This window comes from Rhinolophus ferrumequinum, chromosome 15 (genome assembly GCF_004115265.2).
Source record: "Rhinolophus ferrumequinum isolate MPI-CBG mRhiFer1 chromosome 15, mRhiFer1_v1.p, whole genome shotgun sequence".
NCBI lineage: Eukaryota > Metazoa > Chordata > Mammalia > Chiroptera > Rhinolophidae > Rhinolophus > Rhinolophus ferrumequinum.
Window position 1 is genome coordinate 46,390,718 of NC_046298.1, and position 22,585 is coordinate 46,413,302.

Below are 22,585 nucleotides of genomic sequence, written 5' to 3' on the forward strand. Positions count from 1 at the left end.
TGTGAGGGAACCCCCCATACAATCTCTCGTGTGGGGAAACAAAAAAAAAACTAATCAAAAGCTAACCAATATCTCACGTGCAGTCTCTCATGTGAGGGAACGAAACCTAACCTTATACTTAATATGCCCAACCACCTCACATGGGGGAGACTAAACATCACCCCACATGAGAAAAACAGACAGACAAAAGCAGACATCAGCCAATGAAGGCAAATTTTCCTCCACATCTTTCCTACATCAGCCTTGAGGAAATCTGAAATAGAGTATTACACCCTGTTGGCCAAGAGTGGTATCCATCACTACAGTGGCAATAATATTGAATTGAACACAGCGTGTGGAAATAGTTGAGTATGCACACTGGCTAGCATTGATCCAGGGGATTCTGATATCATTAGAAGCATGCCAGAACAGACTGGTGAAAAGAAAATCATGCAAAATTTTTCTTTAATAAAACCGAACAGAGCTTGTTTAAAAATTATTTTTATATGTAAGTATGTATTTATGAAAGAAAAATTAGACTAGCCTGTTTATATTGACTATATTATGAACATCTGCTAAAACTTGTAAAATCGACAACTTTTGAAAATACTAAAGTCATCCATAGTTAACAAAAATGTATTAACAACGGAGAATTGCAAAAATTGGGAATGTGAAGACTTCTGACATTGCTACCCTAAGCACAAATCCTAAAGTAATCCAAACTAAATGTTTTATTTAACCAACCACAATTTACTATAATATGTATAATATATAATATATATAATCCTACAGATGTTTCTTGTCCTCTGAAGAGGTTATCTTTCCTTATTTATACTGACAATTGTAGTATATTCTTTTCAATTGCTGTATACTGCTATGCTGAGTGGATGTTCCATAATTTACCAAAGTATACATCTATCATTATACATTTAGGTTTTCCCTCTTTTTAAAATGACAAAAGCCGCCGTGGTTAATATTAAGAAAACTTTTTACCAAATAAACTGTTGTAATTAGAATTGCGGAATCAAAGAGAATGAAAATTTTAAATTGGATTAGGTTGCCTTCTATAAATTGTAAATCCTCTACAATTAAACCTCTCGCGCCTGAATAAAAATAACTAACATTTTTAAGTGTGCCATTTTTTTTAGTTGGGAACTATGCAAAGTAAAATTGCATTATCTCATAATTTCATATTCTCAAGTGCCCCCACTGTAATTTATTTTTATTTAAGAAAATACGAAACGTACATTTACACCTTCATTTCATTGCCGTCGCCACTAGATGGAGATATGTATAAACTCCGACGTGGGTAATGGCATTTTAATAGAGCTCCGCCTTATTTCTCCCTTTCAACGGTACTTTTCCTTCTAAACTAGAAAGGCCTTACCCACCCCCTACACAATCGCCCTTGCCCCAGACTTAGGACTTTAAATGACCACTGGTTTGGTCAACTCTGTGACCAACGCCTCTCCGGTGACATTTTGGCTTATACAAGTCTTCCGTGGTCGAGTCCATTTGTGCCGTACGAACATCTGCCTTCGTCTAAGATGGCCGCGTCCATGGTGCCCCACAGGAACGTTTCAGCGCCACAGTGAACAATGGGCGCCGCCATCTTCCTTTGTTCCTCAGCTGGCTGAGCGCGCCATGTTGGCCTTGGATAGTCACCGGACTCCGAAATCTTACATAGTTAGTGCAGCATTGTTGACCGTCCTTCGCGACGGAGGTAAAAGCATCAACGTGATCACGCATAATGGTGATTTCTTCCCACAGCCATATGGCCCCTCCCGTCACAAACGCCGGGGTGGGCGTGGCCAAGTACGTCATAGAGCGGGGCCCTCAGTCGGAACTCGGAAATCCCGCGGTGCTCCAAGGTACTCGCGGGACTCCCGGGTGCCAGCCGGTGAGCGTACCTAGGGACCGCGAAAAAGCGTAACCCAATAGGAAGTGGTTTCGGACGTGGGCTAAGCCTCTGTCGCCGTCAGTGCTGTCCCGAGAGGCTCAGGATCTGGTGAGTCGGGATCTGGGTTCTTATTCACTGCCTGCGGGGTCAGTGAAATGTGAGCGTGTGTGGGGACCGCGGTTGGGCTTTTATTCGGATTCTGTCACAGGAATCTGGGGGTTAGTGACGGGCCCCCTGACAGGCAATGAGTAACAGTCTGAAGAAATCATCCACTGAGAGACCGACTCTGAGTGTGAGGTCCAAGTCGATCGCTCGTCTTGTCGGACTGTGGTTGAGAGCTGGGGCGGAAATTTTGTGCCAGTGAACTCAGTGCTCAGTGTTAGTGAAGCCTGGGTTAGGGGATGTCCCTGTTGGTTTCTGGGGCAGTTTGGGGTTTAACGTGGCAAAAAGTATAGGACTGTCAGAGACTCCTGGTGGGGCCCGTCACTGTTGAGGAGGTCAGGGCCGCTGGACAGTTACTAGGTTCAGCCCTGAATCTTGAATGCCGAAACAGACATGAAGGCACCATTTCCCCAGTTAATCCAAATCCAGTTCACTCCTTCAAGGTCAAGTCCGTCCTCACTAAAAACTTTTTTGTCCGCCCCACATCACCACTCTTCTCACTGTCCCCACAAAATCCTATGTGGTTCGGAGTAATGTAGTGATATGCTTACTGTTAGAGATAACAGTTTTTGTTCGTCTTTCCTCCCAGATTACTGTATTTCTTTTGGATGTTTCCTCTTGGGGTTACTCTGGTTCAAGTGAAAGCATTTCCTTTACCTTATGTTCTGTTCCGCAGTGAGAAACTTTTTAAATTGTACTTTTTTTTACATATGGGAATAATCTGTATAAACATAAGTACAATTGGTTATATCACTTAATTTCTCATCCTCAACATATTTGCATATGAGATGATATTTATACATCTTTAAATTGTTGTAATAATCGGTGAACCAGTGGTATGGTGTCTGGAATCGACTGTATTCATTCATTCATTAAGTAGTTGTGACATAAAATACTCAAAAGTATTTAATTATAATTTCAATAACCCATTTTGACTTTCTTAGTAATCACATTTTCCCACTCCACTTAAAAATTTTTTTCTTGTAACACTTAATGTTTAATTTCATTTGATCCTCTAGATACAGGATACCAGATGTTACCAATGTCTTGGTAATATTGTGAATTTGGTTCAGACCACCACGGTAAAGCGTCAATAATATAAATAAATGAATGTACTCCACTGAAAAATGTATTGTGCCTTTTTAAAATTTTTTTGTTTCAGAGGTTTCTGGCTACATCTATTCCTTAGGAAATTTTTTCCTTGACACTTTTTTGCAGTTACAATGGGTCTTTCATTTCCTTTTTTTTTTTTTTCAACTATAGGAAAGGAAGTCTTTTTTTGTTGTTCTTAGTTTTGAGATTTAATTTACATACCATAAAATTCACCACAGGTAAGTACACAAGTCAGTGATTTTAACTGAATTTCTAGAGTTGTGCAACCATCAGTACAATCCAGTTTTAACATATTTCATCACCTCCAAATAGTTTTCTTTGTCTTCTATGCACTCAGTCTCCACTGTTACCCCAGCTGTGCACAACCACTGATCATCTTTCTGCCTCTATTAATTTGCAATTTCTGGACATTTCATTTCATATTTTGTGTAAACAATCACAAAATATGTAGTCTTTTGTGGTTGCTTTTTTTCATTTAGCATATTTTTGAGGCCTATATTATGATTATCACTAAGCTTCCCTTTTTAAAAGTGATTTATTGAGGCAAAATTGACTTACAGTAAGCTGTAAATACTTAAATCATATAGATTGGTAAATTCGACATATATACTTATGAAACTCTCACCACAATGAAGATAGTGAGCATACTCATAACCTCCAGAAGGTTCTTTGTGCCCTTTTTAAGTCCATCCCTCTCAGATTTCCCGACCCCTCCCCAAGCAACCACAGATCTATTTTTTTATTACTATTGTTTATATTTTTTGAAGTTTTATTTAAATGGAATCATACAGTATGTATCCACTTTTACTCTGATTTGTTTCACTCAGGATTAATATTTTGAGATTCATCGCTGTGTGTTACCAATAGTTCCTTTTTTGTTGCTTTGTACTCCATTGTAGGGATATCAGTTCATCCTGATGAATTTATTAATTCACCTGTTGATAGGCAATTGTATTGTTTCCAATTTTCAGCCATTACAAATGAAGCTCTGAGCACTCATATTCAAGTCTATATTTACATAATTTTCTTTCTCTTGGGTAAATCTCTACAAATGAATGGCTAAATCATGTGTTCTGTATCTTCACTGTCTTTCCAACACTTCCTATTGTCAGTCTTTTTTATTTTGAGCATTCTAATAGGTGTGGAGCTGTATCTTGTGCTTTTTTTTCTTTCTTTTTTTACCCCCTTGTACTTTTAATTTGTATTTACCTAATGATGGCTAATTATGTTGAGCATCTTTTCATGTGCTTATTTGTCATCTATATAGTCCATGGTGAAGTATCTGTTTAAGTCTTTTGCAGTTTTCTGTTGTGTTTTCTTGTTGATTTTTGAGAATTCTTTGTATGTTCTGGGTACAACTCCTTCCTTTACCAGTTACATGCTTTGCAAAGATTTTCTTCTAGTCTTTGACTTGCCATTCAAGTTCTCTTAACAATGTGTTTTGAAGAGCTGGGGGATTTAGTTTTTATGAAGTCCAATGTATGAACTTTTTAATGAATTATTTTTTAGTGTTGTACCTAAGAAATGTTTGCTTAACTACAAGATCAGAGAATTTTCTCCCGTTTTTTCTTCTAGAAGTTTTAAGAGGTTTTGTTTTATTTTGGTTTGGTTTGGTTTTTCATTTAGGTTTCTTATCCATTTTGAGTTATGTATGTGGTGCAGTGTTTGGATCCAAGATTTTTTTTCTGTTTTTGCATGTAGACTAGTTCCAGCAACATTTGTTGAAAAGGCTTTCTTCTTGCCTGTATTACCTTTCACTTTTGTAAAATGTCAGTTGACTATATGTGCATGGGTCTTATTCTGGACTCTAATCTGTTTCATTCATTTATCGATTTTGACATGAATACCATCCTGCCCTGATAACTGTAGCTTTATAACAATTCTTGAAATCAGGTAGTGTCAACTCACCAACCTCGTTCTTTTTCACAGTTGTTTTGGCTATTCTAGACTCCTGGTATTTCTGAATTTAAGAATGATGTTTTCAAATTCTACAGAAAAGCCTGCTGGGATTATGGTTGGAATTTTATAACTGTAGACTAATTCAGGAGAATGGTCTATTTGGCTCATTTAGGGAAATGATTCACTTTCTGACCTGAACAAGATGTATCTCTCCATTTATTAAAATTTTAAAAATTTCTCAGTGATACAGTTTTCAAAAGGTCTTTTACATTTTTTTGGTAATATTTTTCCAAAAGTATTTCACATTTTTTAATGGCATTGTAAGTAGTATTATATTTTTAAAAACTGAATGGCCTCATAAAATGAGTTGGAAATAAACTTTCCTCTTCAATTTTGTTACTGAATGATTCATTGTCTGTATGTGATGTATTTTCTCATCAACTCTCAGTTACTGGAATTGTTTTCAATTTGACTATTATGAATAATGTTGCTACATACATTCCAGTACAAATTGGATATATTTTCCTTTGTTTGCTAAATTCCTCTGAGTGGCATGGCTGGTTCATAAGATAAGTGTATGTGTAACATTTTGCAAAGTTTCCATTTCCATCGTCATTGTATGAGAGTTCCAGTTTCTCCACATTCTTATCAACATTTGTAAATGTTAGTCTTTTCGATTATAGTCATTCTAGTTGGTGTGTAGCAGAATTCCATCATCATCTTAATTTTACTAATGACAAAGAATGTTGATCTTTTCATGTATTTATAGACATTCATATGTCTATTCAAGTCTTCTCATTTTCTTAATGGATTGTTTGTTTTCTGAACAAATTATTTTTAGTTATTTACATATTCTGTATAGAAGTTCTTTATCAGATATATGATTGGCAAATATTTTCTCTCCATCTGTAGCTCACTTTTTCTTTTTTCTTATTATATAATGTCTTTGATGTACAAAATTTAGTATAATACAAAGTCCAGTTGATAAATTTTTTTCTTTTATGGTTTGCTGGTTTAATGACATGTTTAAGAATTCTCTGCCTAACCTAAGGTCATGAGAATTGTCTCCTATGTTTTCTGCAAGATAGTGTATGTGTGTATATAGATATAGATATGTTTTTATTTTTTAGAGTAATTTTAGATTCACAGAAACATTGACTGGGAAGTGTGTAGAGATCCCACATACTCCTTTCCCCCCACACACACAAACTTCTCTACTGTCAACATCCTGCACCAGAGTAGTGTGTTTGTTACAATCAATTCACGTATTTACACATTATTACCCAAAGTGCATAGTTCACATTAGGGTTTGCTCTTGTTGTACATTCTATGTGTTCTGACCAGTGCATAATGATATATATCCACCATTTAGTATCACACAGAATAGTTTCACTGCTCTAAAAATCCTCTGGGTTCTGCCATGCATCCTTCCCCTTCCCGCAACTCCTGACAAACACTGATTTTTTTCACCATCTCCTTAGTTTTACCTTTTCCAGAATGTCATATAGTTGGAATGATACAGCTTCTTGTACTTAATAATATGCATTTAAGGTTTCTCCTTGTCTTTTTATGGCCTGGTAGCTCATTTCTTTTTAGTGCTGAATAATTTTCTGTTGTCTGGATGGATATCACTGCTATAAACATCTATGAACAGGTTTTTGTGTGAACATGAGTTTTCAGCTCATTTTGGTAATTACCAGGGAAAATGTGGTTGTTGGATCGTATGGTAAGAGTATGTTTACTTTTGTACGAAACTGCCAAACTGGCATACGTCCAACTATGGAAATTGCCCTAGAGTGTAAAAGCCTCTGGGGCACTAAGTAAAGGAACAGTTGAAAATATTGGGGTCCTTTATTTAAGGTAAATGCATAGCAGCAGTGACATCTAGACCCAGAAGGAATGTCCACTCAAAATGTCAATTTTCTCTTTAGCCCACAGGTCCTGCTCCTCACATTAAATGAAGGAATGAGGGAGAAAGAGGAGGTTCATGGACTTAGATATCATTTCTGGGGATAACTTTAACTGGACACCAAGATTTCTGACTCTAAGAACTTCACGGCAGATGCAGAAGAGACAAAAGGCATAGAATCCATGTTACTATTTACTGAGCACAGAGGAAAATAATGGCTGCCCAGGTAAGTTTCGATTTGTTATACCTTTCCTTTGTTTTCTGATGGATTCGTGGTTACCTGAAAAAAAATCAATTGAATTAAAAGTATTAATTGGGATAATTGGGTTCTGAGGAGAAATTAAGTTAGACTCTAAATTCAAAATCATGCTTGATATTGTCCCGGAGGCACACTAAATTTGCCTCATTTTTTTGGATTTTTTTTTTTCTTTTTGCTGTGCTGGTTGGGTGTTTTCTGCTATCTTATCTTCTACATTGCTGGTTGGATCCTCTGCTTCATCTAATCTACTGTTAATTCCTTGTAATATATCCTTCATTTCCATTATTGTATCCTTTATTTCTGACTGGTTCTTTTTTATGGTTTCCATCTCCATTTTTATGAGATAATCGAGCATTCTTATAACCAGTGTTTGGAACTCTGCGTCTGATAAATTGGTTATGTCTGTTTAGCTTAGTTCTTTTTCTGGAGCTTTGTTCTATTCTTTCATGTGGGACACGTTTTGTTGTCTCCCCATTTTGGCTGCCTCTGTGTGTTGGTTTCTATGTATTAGGTAGGGTTGCTATATGTCTTCTGGTCTTAGTTGAGTGGCCTTATGTAGTAGGTGTGCTACAATCTTTCTGTAGCACAGTCTTTCTGGTCACCTGAGCCACATGCTCCAGGTGTGTCCCTTGTGTAGTTTGTGTGTGCCCTCCTCTTGTAGTTGAGTCCTGGTTGATAACTGCACATCAGTAGGAGGGACTGACCCTTGGGCTCACTGGTTGTGAGGACTGGCCTTGATTATAGTGGACTCTGGTGCCTGCCCAGTCTGCCCCTTGGTGTGTTGTACTTGACGGCTAGGTGATGTTCCAGCTTGTTTTGAAGCTGGTGACTGGGGGCACCAGCTTCAGGACCACCTTGGAGGGGATCCGCTGTAGGTCTACTTCAGCCACAGCCCATGCCCCACCGGGGGCCACCTAGCAGGAGCCAGAAAGAAATCCGCAGATGGCTGCCACCGTGCTGTGCTTGGAAGCTCCTTGAGAGGCAAAGCTGCAAACCAAGGCCGGCTGCCACTAGTGCCAGCTTAGGGCTGCTCAGCCAGAGGTACAGGACATGCTCAAGCCAGATGCTGCTTGTCTGAGTTCTGCGAACTTTTGAGAGACTCTAGGAAAGTGCAGCTTGCCCCACCACTTGTCCCTGCCGCCTTTCCAGCTGTTGTTTCCAGCGCTGGAGCTCAAAGCAAGTGATTCCACTAGTGGGTTAGGCCGTGCACAGTCCCTTTAAGAGGAGCGCCTGTGAGTGCAGCTGCACTGTCTCACTCAGTCAGAATCTACGCTGTTTTTCACAACCAAAAATTATGGGGACTTCTCTCCCCGGCACTCGAACCTTGGGCTGGGGTGGGGTTGGTATCTCTCCTTTAGGGATAGAGGGACCCCCAGAGCCGAAATATCCCTCCCGATCTTTAATGGTCACACGTATGTAGGACAAGCCCGTTCCGCGTCTCTGGCCTTCCTGCCAGTCTGGAGGTGCACCTTCTTCTGCATGTCCTTAGTTGATAGGCTTCCATTCAGCTTGATTTTAGACGATTCTCAATAATGGTTGTTTTGTAGATTAGTTGTAATTTTGATGTGGTTGTGAGAGAAGGTAAACACAGCGTTTACCTACTGCGCCATCTTGATTGCCTCTCCAACCACATGTTTTTTTCTCTCTCACTTTCAGTGGGTCAGTAATACTGGCATAGCTTAGCTGGTCTGTGTTGTTTTTACCCACAACACCTCTGACACCAAATGAGAAAGTTTTTTTCCTCCTGACTCCAAACATGTGGTCTCTTTTCCAACACCACTTCAGCTCTCTGACACTAAGGAATTAGTGTCAGATTACACAGATTTAAGGGTTCAGACCTGCAAGAATGCCCCCCACGTGAGATGTCTGTCATAAGTCCTGGACCTTCTTTACTTCTGACTGACCAGCTGTAAATCTGGGATTTCTGTAATCCCTGCTTCCAAGTTCAGTAATTTGCTAGAACAACTCACAGAACTCAGGAAAACACTTTACTGACATTTATTATAAAGGATACATCTCAAGAACAGTCAAATGGAAGGGATGCATAGGGCAAGGTATGGGGGCGTGCCACTCTGTCAGCACCTCAGTGTGTTCAGCAACTTGGAAGTTTGTCACACCTGTAGTTTTTCGGGTTTTTTATGGAGATCTCCTTACTTAGGCGTGTTTGATTAAATCACTGGCCATTGGGATTGAACTCAGTCTCCAGCCACTCTCCCCTCTTTGGAAATTGCTGGGGTGGGGCTGAAAGTTCCAACCCTTTAATCAATGGTGTGTTCTTCTGGCAACCAACCCCCATCTAGAAGCTAACCAACCTCTCTACCCCCAACCATTCATCTCATTAGCGTACAAAAGATACCACTCTGGAGATTCTAAGCATTTTAGGACTTACATCTACCAGGAATCAAGAACAAAGACCAACTACTTTTTTTTTTATTATATCTCTTCTGGGTACTTTGTTTCATAGTCTCTCATGAGGCTGTGATCAAGGTGTCAGACAAGGTGGAGTCTGATCTGAAGGGTCAAGTGGGGAAGAATGCATTTTCTACATGGTTGTTGGCTGATTCATTTCCAGAACAGCTGACCATATGAGACCCTTAGTTTCTACCTGTCTGCTCATATAAGACCATTCTCTTTCTTTCTTTTTTTTTTTTTTTAAGATTTTTTTATTGGGGTAGGGGAACAGGACTTTATTGGGGAACAGTGTGTACTTTCAGGACTTTTTTTTTTCCAAGTCAAGTTGTTGTCCTTTCAGTCTTAGTTGTGGAGGGTGCAGCTCAGCTCCAGTTCCAGTTGCTGTTGTTAGTTGCAGGGGGCGCAGCCCACCATCCCTTTCAGGAGTTGAACCAGCAACCTTGTGGTTGAGAGGACATACTCCAACCGACTGAGCCATCTGGGAGCTCAGCAGCAGCTCAGCTCAAGGTGCCGTGTTCAATCTTAGTTGCCAGGGGCGCAGCCCACCATCCCTTGTGGGAGTCGAGGAATCAAACCAGCAACTTTGTGGTTGAGAGCCCACTGGCCCATGTGGGAATCGAACCAGCAGCCTTCGCCCTTAGAAGCGTGGAGCTCCAACTGCCTGAGCCACGGGGCCGGCCCAAGACCACTCTTACTTCCTTGCCATGTGGGCCTCCCCAACATGCCAACTTGTTTTATCAAAGCTATCAAAGGACGATTCTCTTAGCAAGATGGATGCCTTATGTAGCCTAATTGTAAAAGTGGTATCTTGTAACTTTTGCTGTATTCTTTTCTTTGGAAACAATTTCCTAGGTCAGCCCAGGCTCAAGCGAAAGGTCCTGTATGGGGACATGAATACCTAGTGTGTAATAATAAGGAATTTGGTTGACCTGTGTCTCTGATTTCTGGCAAGTAACCTTTAAACTCTTGGAATTACCTATGTGACATGAGTGTCTTTGTTATTTGTTCTGGGCCACTGGAATGCCATTTCATAGTTTGTGCTAATGAGGTGACTCAAGATAGGGGCTATCCATTCCAGAAAGACTGACCATATGATTAAGAAGGTTGTGGCTTTTGGGGTAAGGGAACTGTGAAAGGCTTTATGGAAGAGGGACCATGCCAGTTGGGTTTTGACAGAATGTATGATATAGACACATGTTGGATTATGGTCCTTCTAGGTTAAAGGAATAGCCAATAGTCAAGGATGCTGGAGTGTAGCTTGTATGTATGTGGTGGGCAGAAAGAAGATATCTGAGACAAAGCTGGCTGGGGAGGTAGAGGGAACAGTACTGAAATTTTTACATTTTGCTCTCCAGTCAAGGGGAGACTTTAAAATGTTCTGAGCAATGGAATAATACCATGGAATCTCTAGTGAATGAAGACATCTCTGGTAGCAATGTATCATGGATGGCTTTGAAAGCAGGAGACACTAAAGTGGTGATCAAGTGGGATGCTCTTGTAATAATCTGTGCCAGTGGTGATGAAGTCCTGAAGTAGGAAATGCTGTGAAACTGAAAAGGTAGGATTAATAGGAAAGACATTTCTGCAGTAGATTCTATGAGCTTAGAAAGAGACAGAAGTAGGCATTGGGCATTTGGGAGTGACATTGATTTATTCAAAAAAATTCATAGGGTACTTAATATATTGTGTCAGGAACTCTGTTGTGGGCTAGAAATACAAAAATGGTATCACTCCAAAACTGGAAAACTTCACAATCTAATCAAGTATAGGAATATAAACAAATATCACAAAGTAATTAAGATATCTACACTGACATCTATCATCTCTCTCCACCTATTATCTACCTGTTATGCAGGGTCTCAGTTCCCACTCCTCGCACAAGAACACAGGATATGGTGAGGTCAAAAAGGAACACCAACAGAGCCATAAATAGGGGGTTCATAGCACTATATTCTCGATGGCAGCTGGTCGAGACACAAAAGCAACCATCTGCCAGTATCCCAACAAGGGGTCTTCCTGCACCCCAGTGTCGCTGATGGCCAGGCAAGACACAGGAAGTAGGATCCACATGATCCGCAATCCACCATCCACTTCTCTCCCTACCAACCAACAAAACCAACCGCCTAGTGTAGCCACGGCAGTTATATTAGTGGCTAATGGCTAACCGGTAACAGCTGATGGCCACCTAGCCACAGTGGATGGCTATCTGATTACAGCTGATGGCCATCTAATAACCAAGCCAGCACCTGCCCCTGTGAGGCTGAGAACCTGGAAACTGCTCTCTGGGACTCTATCCCCACACTGTCTATCATTATCTATCTATCTGTCACCTGTGTCAGGGAATGGAGATATGAGATGACTTACTAACATGCCATTTAACTGGTCCTTAAAAGATAAATAGAAATTTGATAAATAAGTGAGGTAGATGAGATATTGAGGCACAGAGAAGAGCTTTTGCAATCACACTGTGAATTAAAGTACAGTGTTACCTTGGTTTTCAGACATTTCTGTTGATGAACATTTCAGTTTACGAACGCTGTAAATTTTATGGATCCAAAATTCATGCTAAATTTGCAGTTTTAGGGGTTGATTTTAAAGGTCTGGAGTGGATTAATCCATTTTGCATTACTTTTATGGGGAAACCGTGCCTCGGTTTTCGAACATTTCAGAACTCGAACGGTTTTCTGGAACAGATTACGTTCGAAAACTGAGGTACCACTGTACATGGTGTGTTTGGAGAGTCCCTGAGCAGTTGGGAAAGGCAACAGAGGTACCTGATCAAAGGTGAGAAAGAAAATTAGCTACATTGTGCTCAATGTTTCAATTTGATCCCAAGGTGATGATAAAACAGAAAAGAGTTTAAAACAATTGGCTGTGTTTAGAAAAGTAACATTGAGCAGAACTGGCTGGGGTGAGGGGGTGTAAAGATGGAAGGCAGGCAGTCTGTTGGGAAGAGCTGTTGGAATAATTCACATTAGAGATAATGAAGCTCTGGACTTGGGCAATAGCAAAAGGAAAAAAAATAGAAGATTAAACGTTTATGTAGCCGGTGGAAACTTGTTATAAAGCACAGCTGAGAAAGAGGTTAGACAGTCACTGAGGAGTTTAGTATGGATAATTGAGCTGATGTTCCTGCCATAAATTGAGAAAGAAAATACAGTCTGAAGAACAGGATTTATGCAAGAAAGGGTAAGTGATAATAATAACAGCTAATATTTACCAAGTGTTTATATACCAGGCTTACTCTAGTACTTTGGGGGTATTAACTCTTTAACATTCACAATAGAGTAATGAAATAGGTACTCTCATTATCTACATTTTACAGATGAAGAAATTAAGGCACAGAGAGCTTAAGTAACTTGTCCAAGTTTTCACAGCTATTAAACACAGTCAGAATTTGAACCCAGACAATATGATTCAAGAAAACATATTTTTTAACTTATATTGCCTACCCTTGTATTTAACTTTGGACATATGGAGCTCTAGGTAGAGAGTTGAAACTCTGAAGGGTGGGAAGAGGTCAAAGGTAGAAATGTGGAAATGAGAGTCGTAACATAGGTTGTTGACATAAGAAACATTCAAACCTGTAGAGAAATTTATGAGTTTATTTGAGCCAAACTGATGACATATGCTGAGGAGCAAGATCTCAAATGCTCCCAAGAGGATTGTGGCTTTGAGCCATGTGATATCAGTCTGATCTCCAGGAAGGGGGAGGACCTGGACATTGAGTCCAGCCACTTGGTCAATGATTCAATAAATCCTGCATATATAATGAAGCCTCAGTAAAAACTCTGGACACTGAAGTTTAGGTGAGCTTCCTTAGTTGGTAATACTCTTGGGTACTGTCACACAGTGTGGCTGGGAGGAGATAATGCTATCCAGCACTCCATGAGGAGTCACGTGTTTCAGTACCAAATGGCTCTTTCATGTCTGGCCATTTGGAACAAAAATCAGGACTTTGAAGATAATATTCCATTCTTTTCTGAGTTCTATTGTTTCGGTTGTAGGTAATCTGTCTTTTGTCTCTGGAAGCTTTTAGTAGTTTCCCTTTGTATTTGGTGTAGTGTAGTTTCAGTCTGATGCATCTAGGTATAGACTTCCTGCTTGGAGTTTGTTGGGATTCCTGAATCTGAGGTGTGGAGTGTTTAATCAGTATTGAAATTTTTCAGCTTTTAGATCTTTAGATACTGCCTCTCCATTACTCCATTTTTTTTCTTTCAGAAACTATAAGTTGGCATACATTAGACCTTTTGACACTATATTAACCTCTTTCTTACATTTTCTTTCTCTCTCTCTGTACTGCACTTTCTGTAGTTTCCTCAGTCACATATTCTAGTTCACTACAGAGTATCTAATATGCTGTTCATCTATCCATTAATATATGTATGTGTATATATGTTTGCCTATTAGAAGTTTCTTTTTGTTCTCTGAATCTTCATAATCAACTTTAACGGTCTTTTTTGCTTTAGACATATCTTGTATAGTTCCTGTTATTCTTTTACATTTATTAAAAACACTGTCTTGTAAATTCTGGATGTGGAGTCTGGTCATCGTTGATCCTCATAATGGCTGTGAAGTTACATGGGAATATAGGAATATTTTATTTGCCCTAACGTAATTTGTATATTTTTGTATTTGGAAATAGGTGCTAAAATACGTAGATAGAAAGATAGGACTTTGCTTGTCCTAAATATATTTGATAAAAGTATATACATGCAATCTATGTGGTAAAAATTAAAACAACTTCTTTCATGTATCTTCTATATTAATAAAAGAAGTTGACATCATATTAAAAGGACCGTATTATTACAGAAATTGCTAACGTTGGAGGATGTGACTGTGGAGTTCAGTTGGGAGGAGTGGCAGCTCCTGGCTCCTGCTCAGAAAGACCTGTATCAGGATGTGATGTTGGAGAACTATAACAGTCTGGTATCACTGGGTAAGGATTGCTCCCCATGTCACTTACAGGTGCCCAGTCACTGGCCTTTCTTCTATCACTTGATGAAAGCTTTGCAGTCACTGTGGTCTTTTGAAAGTCAGATTTTTGATCCCCGCTGTGGCCCCAAATGGGTATAATCTCCTATATCCTGAAAGAGAACTTTGACTTTGCATATGAGAAATTGTTTTGTCTCTAAAATGTAATATTTTCCCGTCTTCACATATCATACTCCAAATCACTGTATCAAAATCTTTCACAATTTCTCACGAACAGGGTATCAAGCTACCAAACCAGAATTGTTCTCCAAGTTGGAATATGGAGAAGAACCACGAATAATAAAGAGTGAAATCCAGAAGAGAACCTGTCCAGGTGAGTGATAACGAGTGACCATGGAAGTCACATTCTAGTCGTTAAGAGAGGTGGTCACAGCTGTGAGGGTGTCTGAGGCTACCTCCACATATGCATCTTCCCAGATGAGAACTCTTTTCTTTGTGGGTGTTTCATGTTAATTATATTCCTTTCCTCTTCTTGGATCTGATACTTTTTCATCTTACATCTTTATAATTTTCTTTTATACTGGAATCATATGGTTGACAGCCCCCACCACATCATCTTTTAAGCACTTTTATTCTAAGATGTACTCTTGAAAGAATTTGTTATTATTTTTTTCTAGGAATTGGGAAAGTTGACAGTCATCTGCAAGATTATTCTCAAAACCAAAGATTTCTGAAGAGCATGCAACAATACAGTGCCTGGAATGCATTTAGAAATACTGTTCATCTGAGCAAAACAAAATTTGCCCTAATGCAAAATCATATGTTGGACTTATATAGGGAAGCTTTGAAATCAAGTTTAAGTTTAGTTAACCAGGAGAGAAGATATGAAGTAAGAAACTCCACTGAGTTTAATGGAGATGAGAAATCCTTTGTAGATGGTAATCATAAACAACTGTACACTGGACCCGAATTCCCTGAAAGTGCAAAACACATCAGCACTAAATTCCAACCCTTGAAGCATCAGAGGACTCACAAAACAGAGAAACCACAAGCATGCATCGAAGGTGAGAAAACCTGCATCAGGACATCTCAGTTCCTTTACCATGAGAGCATTCATACCGGAGAGAAACCACATGGGTGTGATCCGCGGGGGAAATCCTTCTCCAAAAATGGCATGCTCACTAAATATCAGAAAACTCAAACACTAGACAAACTCTGTATAACCAATGAAGACAGAAAATGTTCTACTGTGAAGAGCTGTCTCACCATACATCAGCAAACCCATACAGGAGAGAAATCTTATATATGCAGTGAATGTGGGAAAGGCTTCACCATGAAGCGCTATTTGATTGCACACCAGCGAACTCATAGTGGTGAGAAACCTTATGTATGCAATGACTGTGGGAAAGGCTTTACTGTGAAGAGCAATCTCATTGTGCATCAGCGAACTCATACAGGAGAGAAACCATATATATGCAGTGAGTGTGGGAAAGGCTTTACTATGAAGCGCTATCTTGTTGTACATCAGCGAACTCACACTGGAGAGAAACCCTATATGTGTGATAAGTGTGGAAAAGAATTCACTGTGAAGAGTAATCTCATTGTTCATCAGCGATCTCATACAGGGGAAAAATCTTATATATGCACTGAGTGTGGAAAAGGCTTCACTGTGAAGCGCACGCTCATTATACATCAGCGAACTCATACAGGAGAGAAATCATACATTTGTGATGAATGTGGAAAACGCTTCACCACAAAGCGCACTCTCATTATACATCAGCGAACTCACACAGGAGAGAAACCCTATGAATGCAATGACTGTGGTAAGGCCTTCAGTCAGAAGATATGCCTCATACAACATGAGAGATGTCATACAGGAAAAACACCCTTTGTATGTACCGAGTGTGGAAAACTCTATTCTCACAAATATGGTCTCATTACCCACCAGAGAATTCACACAGGAGAGAAACCCTATAAGTGCAAGGAATGTGGGAAAGCTTTCACCACAAAGTCAGTACTCAATGTCCACCAAAGAACTCATACAGGAGAGAGGCCCTATGGATGCAGTGAGTGTGAGAAAGCCTTCTCCCACTTGTCAAACCTTGTTAAACATAAGAAAATGCACACAAGATAAATGAGTAGGTTCAGTCAAGTTGGAAATTCCTTTAACGGAGAATCACAGCTCATTACTTATGACTGAACTCATGCAGAACAAAAACCCTCCTAAGTCAGTGACTGGAAATGCCTTCTGTGGCAACCAAGACTTCATTAAAGTCAGTGTTTGTAGCAGATTGGCATGCAATCAGGGTATTGCCTATTATCAGTTGTGTGCCCTGAGGAGATTAAGGATTTTGCCCAGGAGATAAAACTGGTGAATTAAAACAGTGACTGTTGTAGTGCCTTTAGTGATCCTTACCTCATATTTTCTTTCAATGAAAACATGTTGGAAAAACTGATACATTCAATGTGGAGAGGCCTTTCTTGCTTCATCATATGTGTGAACAAAACTTGCAAGCTTCATTAAATGTCTGAAAGTGTATATGGAGACAAATTCTGTGAATGCAGAGACTAAGAAAGCCTTCAGTGGGAAGACAGACTTTATTAGGGATCATCTCAGATCATCAGTGAGGTCATTGTTCATAAAAAAGTGAAAAACAAAAAGAAAAATTATGTGGGAAAGCCTTTACTCAGAAAGAAGACCTCAGTGAGAGTCAGAGTTCACACTGGAGAAAAACTTTAAGAGGAAATATTGCAGAATTTCATGGATACATTCTGCCCCATTTGTCAGGAAATCATATAGAAATTAAAATTTTATGAACATGCTAAATTTAGAGCACCTTTGGTCAAATTTCAGAGGACTCACGGGGGAATGAAGTCCTGTGAAAGTGATAAATGTGTGAGTGCTTTTTGTTGTAAGTCTAACTTCATAATACATCAGATAATTCACCTGATGTGCATTTTCAGGTGATACTTGGAACCTCCTTTCTAGGTACTTTGTCAGTAATACCCTACTTTAAAAAGTAGTATGCTTTTCTCATCCCTGATTAATTTTTGTTGTTACATACAATACAGGAGTATTCTATGGCCACCCATATTCTACGATTAACTCTTACCTTTCTTTGGCTGTAAACTGAATTGTAAATTTATCATACTGAGGTAGTTTAAAAGGAAACTAAATATTTTAAATTTATAAATATAACACATATTTGTACTTAAGTTTACAAATATGACCAAATATTTTACAAAATCACCTTCAAAGTTATTTTTATAATGTTTAATTTGAATTTATTTTAACTTAAAAGAAATTGCAAAGTAGTTCTGAGACTTCCCTAGTATCTATACCCAACTTCCCCCAGTAAAAATATAACCATATTATATTGAATCCAGAAAAATGACATTGCTGGTATGCTGTTAATGAAACTCTTAACCTTATTTGGATTTCATTAGACTTTACTTTTTTGTTGTTGTTATTCTAAGAAGCTTTATTACCTATATACCCCTTGTGGTCATGTGACCACACCCATAATGGAAAATTGTTTAATCAACTCAGATTTCCTTATGATACCTTTTTAGGCTCATACCTTCTATCCAAACCTACCTCTGGCAACCACTTACTTGTTTTCCAACAGTATAATTTTGTCATTTCCTGAATGTTATAAAAGTCATTTTTATAACAAGATTTTATACATTTTATATAAATAAGTTTTATTTATTTATACAAATTTATAATTTTATTAATATGGGCCATGTAAGCTCTTCATGTTTTTGTCACTCGGCAAATTGCTTTTAAGACTTGAGTTGAATAGTTGTTTTATTAGTGATTAGTGTACATGTTTGTACCAATTCATTTCACTATTCACTCTTGAAAGAGATTTGTATTGTTTCCTGGTTTCAACTTTTATTAAAAAAATGTTATGAAATCTGCAACAGGGTTTTGTGTGAACATAACTTTTCATTCCTCTATAATAAATATTCAGGTGATTGTTGGGACATATGGTAAGTTGTGTTCAGCTTTATAAGAAACTACCAAACTGTCTTGCAGAGTGGCTGTACTATTTTACATTCTCACCAGCAGTGTGTGACATCTGGTTGTTCCATATCCTCTCAGCACTTGGTATTTTTAGTATATTTTACTTTAGCCATTCTACTAGCAACATGAGAGATTCAGTTGCTCTTCATCCTCACCAGCACTTGGTATTGTCATTATATTTTATATTATCCATTCTAGTAGGTATGTAGTAATATCTGATCTTGAGTTTAACTTGCATTTCCCTAATAGCTAACGATGTTCCACACTTTGTTGTTATTATTTTTGGATTTATTTATCTTATAAGTAGTTTGTACCTTTTGACCACTTTCACCCATTTGCATCCCTTCCCACCCCCCACCCCCCCACAGCTTCTGACAACCACTAATCTGTTCTCTGTATCTATGAGTTTGGGTTGGTTTTTTTTTAGCTTCTACATATAAGTAAGATCACATAGTATGTGTCTTTCTCTGACTTACCTCACTTAGCATAATGCCCTCAAGGTCTACTCATGAGTTGCAAATGGCAGGATTTCCTTTTTTGTCATGGCTGAATAATATTCCATTGTGTGTTTAGTGTATACACACACACACACACACACACACACACACACACACATATAAAACACATCTTTATTCATTTATCTGTCAACGAACACTTGTTTCCATGTCATGACTATTGTAAATAATGCTGCTATGAATATGGGGGTGCAGATAATCTTTTCAAGATAGTGATTTTTGTTTACTTTTGATAAATACCCACACTGGAGTTGCTGGATCATATGCTAGTTTTGTTTTTAATTTTTTGAGGAACCTCCATAGTGGCTGCTCCACTTCACAATCTCCTTCATTCTTTTTATGTATGCGTACTGTTCCTGAAGACATCCATGATTTAGCAAGTCACCTACTGATGTACATTTATATTGGTATTACCTACAGGTAATTACCTACAGGGAGATGTTACCTACACCTCCCTAAAACTTAATGTCTAAAGACAACATTTATTCTCTGTTGTGTGGGTTGAGGGTTGGGTTGTCCGGTGAAGGCTGTCTCGACTGGAGCTGCATGCGCTAGATGGGTTTTCTTTCACATAGCTGAGCCTCCAGTGGAACGGGTGGCTCTCTTATTCTGCTAGAGACTAGACTGGGCTCTATTACAATAGAAGAGCTCCAAGGGACAAATAGAACATGCCTCAATGAGCAAGTCTACTTCTATCTTCTGTCCTGCTTGCTATCGTCCCATTGGACACACTGGTCAGAGTCACTGTGAGGGATGCTATCCAAAGTGTAGTCACACAACAGCCTAGCCAACTGTTAACCCGTGTCTTTCCTTAAGGAAAGAAGAGTCTGTAAGTCTGTGCCTTTCTGGGACTCTGTTCCATCCTTGTGTTTACACCTTATGTCTCTCTGTCTGGTCCCCAAAAGATGGTTTGCAGCCAAAGACGGGTAAGATATCTCACGGGAGATACAAGCTAAGCCAGGCGGAACCGAGTGGGGACCCCCAATGAGCTGCCTTAGAAAAATATGGAAAGGGGCCTTGCCTCCCCTTCCCCTTGCCTGGGAAAAACTGTTGCTGGCTCTGGCTTTTCCCTTGCACCTGTTTGTGAGAGAAGTCATGAGGACAACAAAGATCAGTTCTCTCACTTATCTCAACGGAGCTGTTACAATATGAGAGACTTGACCCTGAGAGGGTACATACCTTAATTAACACATCATGGGACCTTGTGCTTTGGCTGTTTACAGACAAAGGGTGATTGGAATAAACATTTTTCTGCTGTGATGTATGAGTCTCACAGACCGTGTAAGAAACAATGTTACTTTCTTATATTTGTATACCAATCAATAAAAACCTTCAGTCGGCCTTATTCTGGGCTCCAGTCCTCTGAGACTGAGAGACCCCTGGCCTTCGGAGAGATTTAACTGCATTAAGTCTCTGTTTGTTTCTTTCTTAAAAACTTAATCCAAACCGCCCCTTCTCGCACTCTCACTGCCCTTGTTGCGCTGGACGCGACACAAAGGCATGAATACAGAGATGCAAGAATAAATGTATGTAATAATCACAAGATTATTATTTCTTACTGCCTTACAATTATCAAAATTGATGCCATAAATATACTTGTACATGTTTGTTCTCAAAAAGATAATTTCCACTGAATCTGTTCTTAAAATTGATTGCTGGATCAAAGGGAATGAAAAGTTTTTATTAGGTAATTTCAGATTGTATTCCCCAATGACTTAATTCATATACTTGACTCAATCCTGCCCCCCAAACACACCAAATGTAACGCCATTTAATATTTATTAAATATAGAGTGCATTTTTTAAACGTTAAACTACAAGCATAATATCTGAATTCATTTAAAGCTGTATGTGATGGACACTGTTATCTACAATGCAGATGAGAAAAATAAAGACAGCCTTAGCATAACAGAATGCCTTTATCCTGTGACCTCACCACTCTAAATATTATTCAATCTTTATGAATCTTAAGGGTTAACACATTTTTGTTTCATATTTACTTTGCATTTATTTGAATTATATAAAAATGCATATAAATAGTAATGCATTTAAAATTGTTTTATTTGTGATTTTCAAAAAACAAGAGGCCTATTAGCTATTTTTAAAAATTAGGTCGGTCTTTTTCTTTAAGATCTCTTTATAATAAATCCTTGAGTGGATACCAAGAAAGTGGATTTCCTATATTGGTGGGAATGGAAAATGGTACAATGATTCTGGAAAATAGTTTGGCAATTTCTCCTCCTTTCTTTACTTACTGGTATATGTATATCACACAGGCATTTCATTTCCTTTCCCTCCAATCTTCCAATATACGACAACAGGTTCAGTTAGAGCTATATTTATGGTTTACAGTAGTATGACTTTGTTGATGCTATTGTAACTGTACCCCATAAGACAGGTCCTCTGCTCATCCCAAGTTAGACGCTCTGCTTTTCCCCTAACGAGGACTAGTTGAACTTTGGTTGCATTAATCTACCCTAATGTTTATAATATGGAGCTCCGCAAGATTGTGACCAATTTCTGAGTCACTGACTTGTGACTTACTGGTCAACCAACAGTTTCGGGAGGACTACAGCAATAATACTAAAACAATATTGTTGCTTTCTCATAGAATATCAATGGCCACGATGATAATTTACAACCTTACTTTGCATAAAATAACAGAGACTCAAGACCACACCTGACGCATATGACCCTCTGATGGTGTCTTAAAAGTCTGCTCCTTGAGATCTTATCAAGAGCATGAAAAACCACAGGAATTTACCCTAACTCCCCCTCCCATTCCTCTTCTCCAACTAAAAAACCCTTACCCTAGTCCAGTGAGTAGGACGGATTTGCAGCACTGTTAGGTCTCCCATCTCTGTTGGCACCTTTTTGATTAATAAACCTTTACATGCTCCAAACTCTGACGCGTTGAGTTTTGGCTTTTCAAGGCGCGAGGCACATGAACAGGAGTTTGGTAACACATAGCAACTGACGTTCAGTATAACATGATCACTCCCTTTTTACACAACCTGTTATTCTCCTGAAGTTGTCATATTTCCCTAATTTCTGGCCGCTGGTCTTCCCAGCGCTGCCTTCCCCTCCCGGGTCCAAAGGGAAAGCTCAGCATCTATCACAGGGTCCGCCCTTTGCATTTACTGACCTTTCCTGGCTTTTACTGGTCTTTTCCCCGTGACGCCCAAACAGAACTTTGGCGCGTACTAGCCGCTTTTACTTCCTAGTCTATGGCCCTCGCCACTCTACCGTCAGAGCTTCTCTAAACCCTGTTTTCTGTTCAAAAGTCGCTTCGAGCCCATTTCTGATAGGAACTCGGCCCAGGTTCCCTCCATCCGCGGTTTGCCTTTTCCAAGAGCGAGTGTCGTGCTGTACAGACGCCTACACTTCCTGTGAGATGATCGCGCCCACCGCGCCGTTTCCTAACTTTTGTACAGTTCTGAATAAACGTCGCTGCCGTTTTAATTTTCTAGTCA

The 22,585-nt window shown here is 39.1% G+C and overlaps 1 protein-coding gene across 1 annotated transcript; it reads left to right on the forward strand.

Moving 5' to 3' along the window:
• The first annotated feature begins 1,809 nt into the window (after window positions 1–1,809).
• On the forward strand, window positions 1,810–18,934 carry LOC117034444 (zinc finger protein 614-like). The gene is made up of 5 exons (XM_033127343.1): window positions 1,810–1,987; window positions 6,985–7,188; window positions 14,446–14,572; window positions 14,846–14,941; window positions 15,246–18,934. The coding sequence occupies exons 2-5, from the start codon at window positions 7,177–7,179 to the stop codon at window positions 16,700–16,702; spliced, it is 1,692 nt and encodes a 563-aa protein (XP_032983234.1). The 5' UTR covers window positions 1,810–1,987; window positions 6,985–7,176; the 3' UTR covers window positions 16,703–18,934.
• Window positions 18,935–22,585: the final 3,651 nt, after the last annotated feature.

Bases quoted from the DNA above. Each gene is read 5' to 3' on its own strand.
- LOC117034444 (XM_033127343.1), top strand. The intron at 14,573-14,845 runs GTAAGGATTGCT...TCTCACGAACAG, and splicing joins TAACAGTCTGGTATCACTGG to GGTATCAAGCTACCAAACCA. The intron at 14,942-15,245 runs GTGAGTGATAAC...ATTTTTTTCTAG, and splicing joins CCAGAAGAGAACCTGTCCAG to GAATTGGGAAAGTTGACAGT.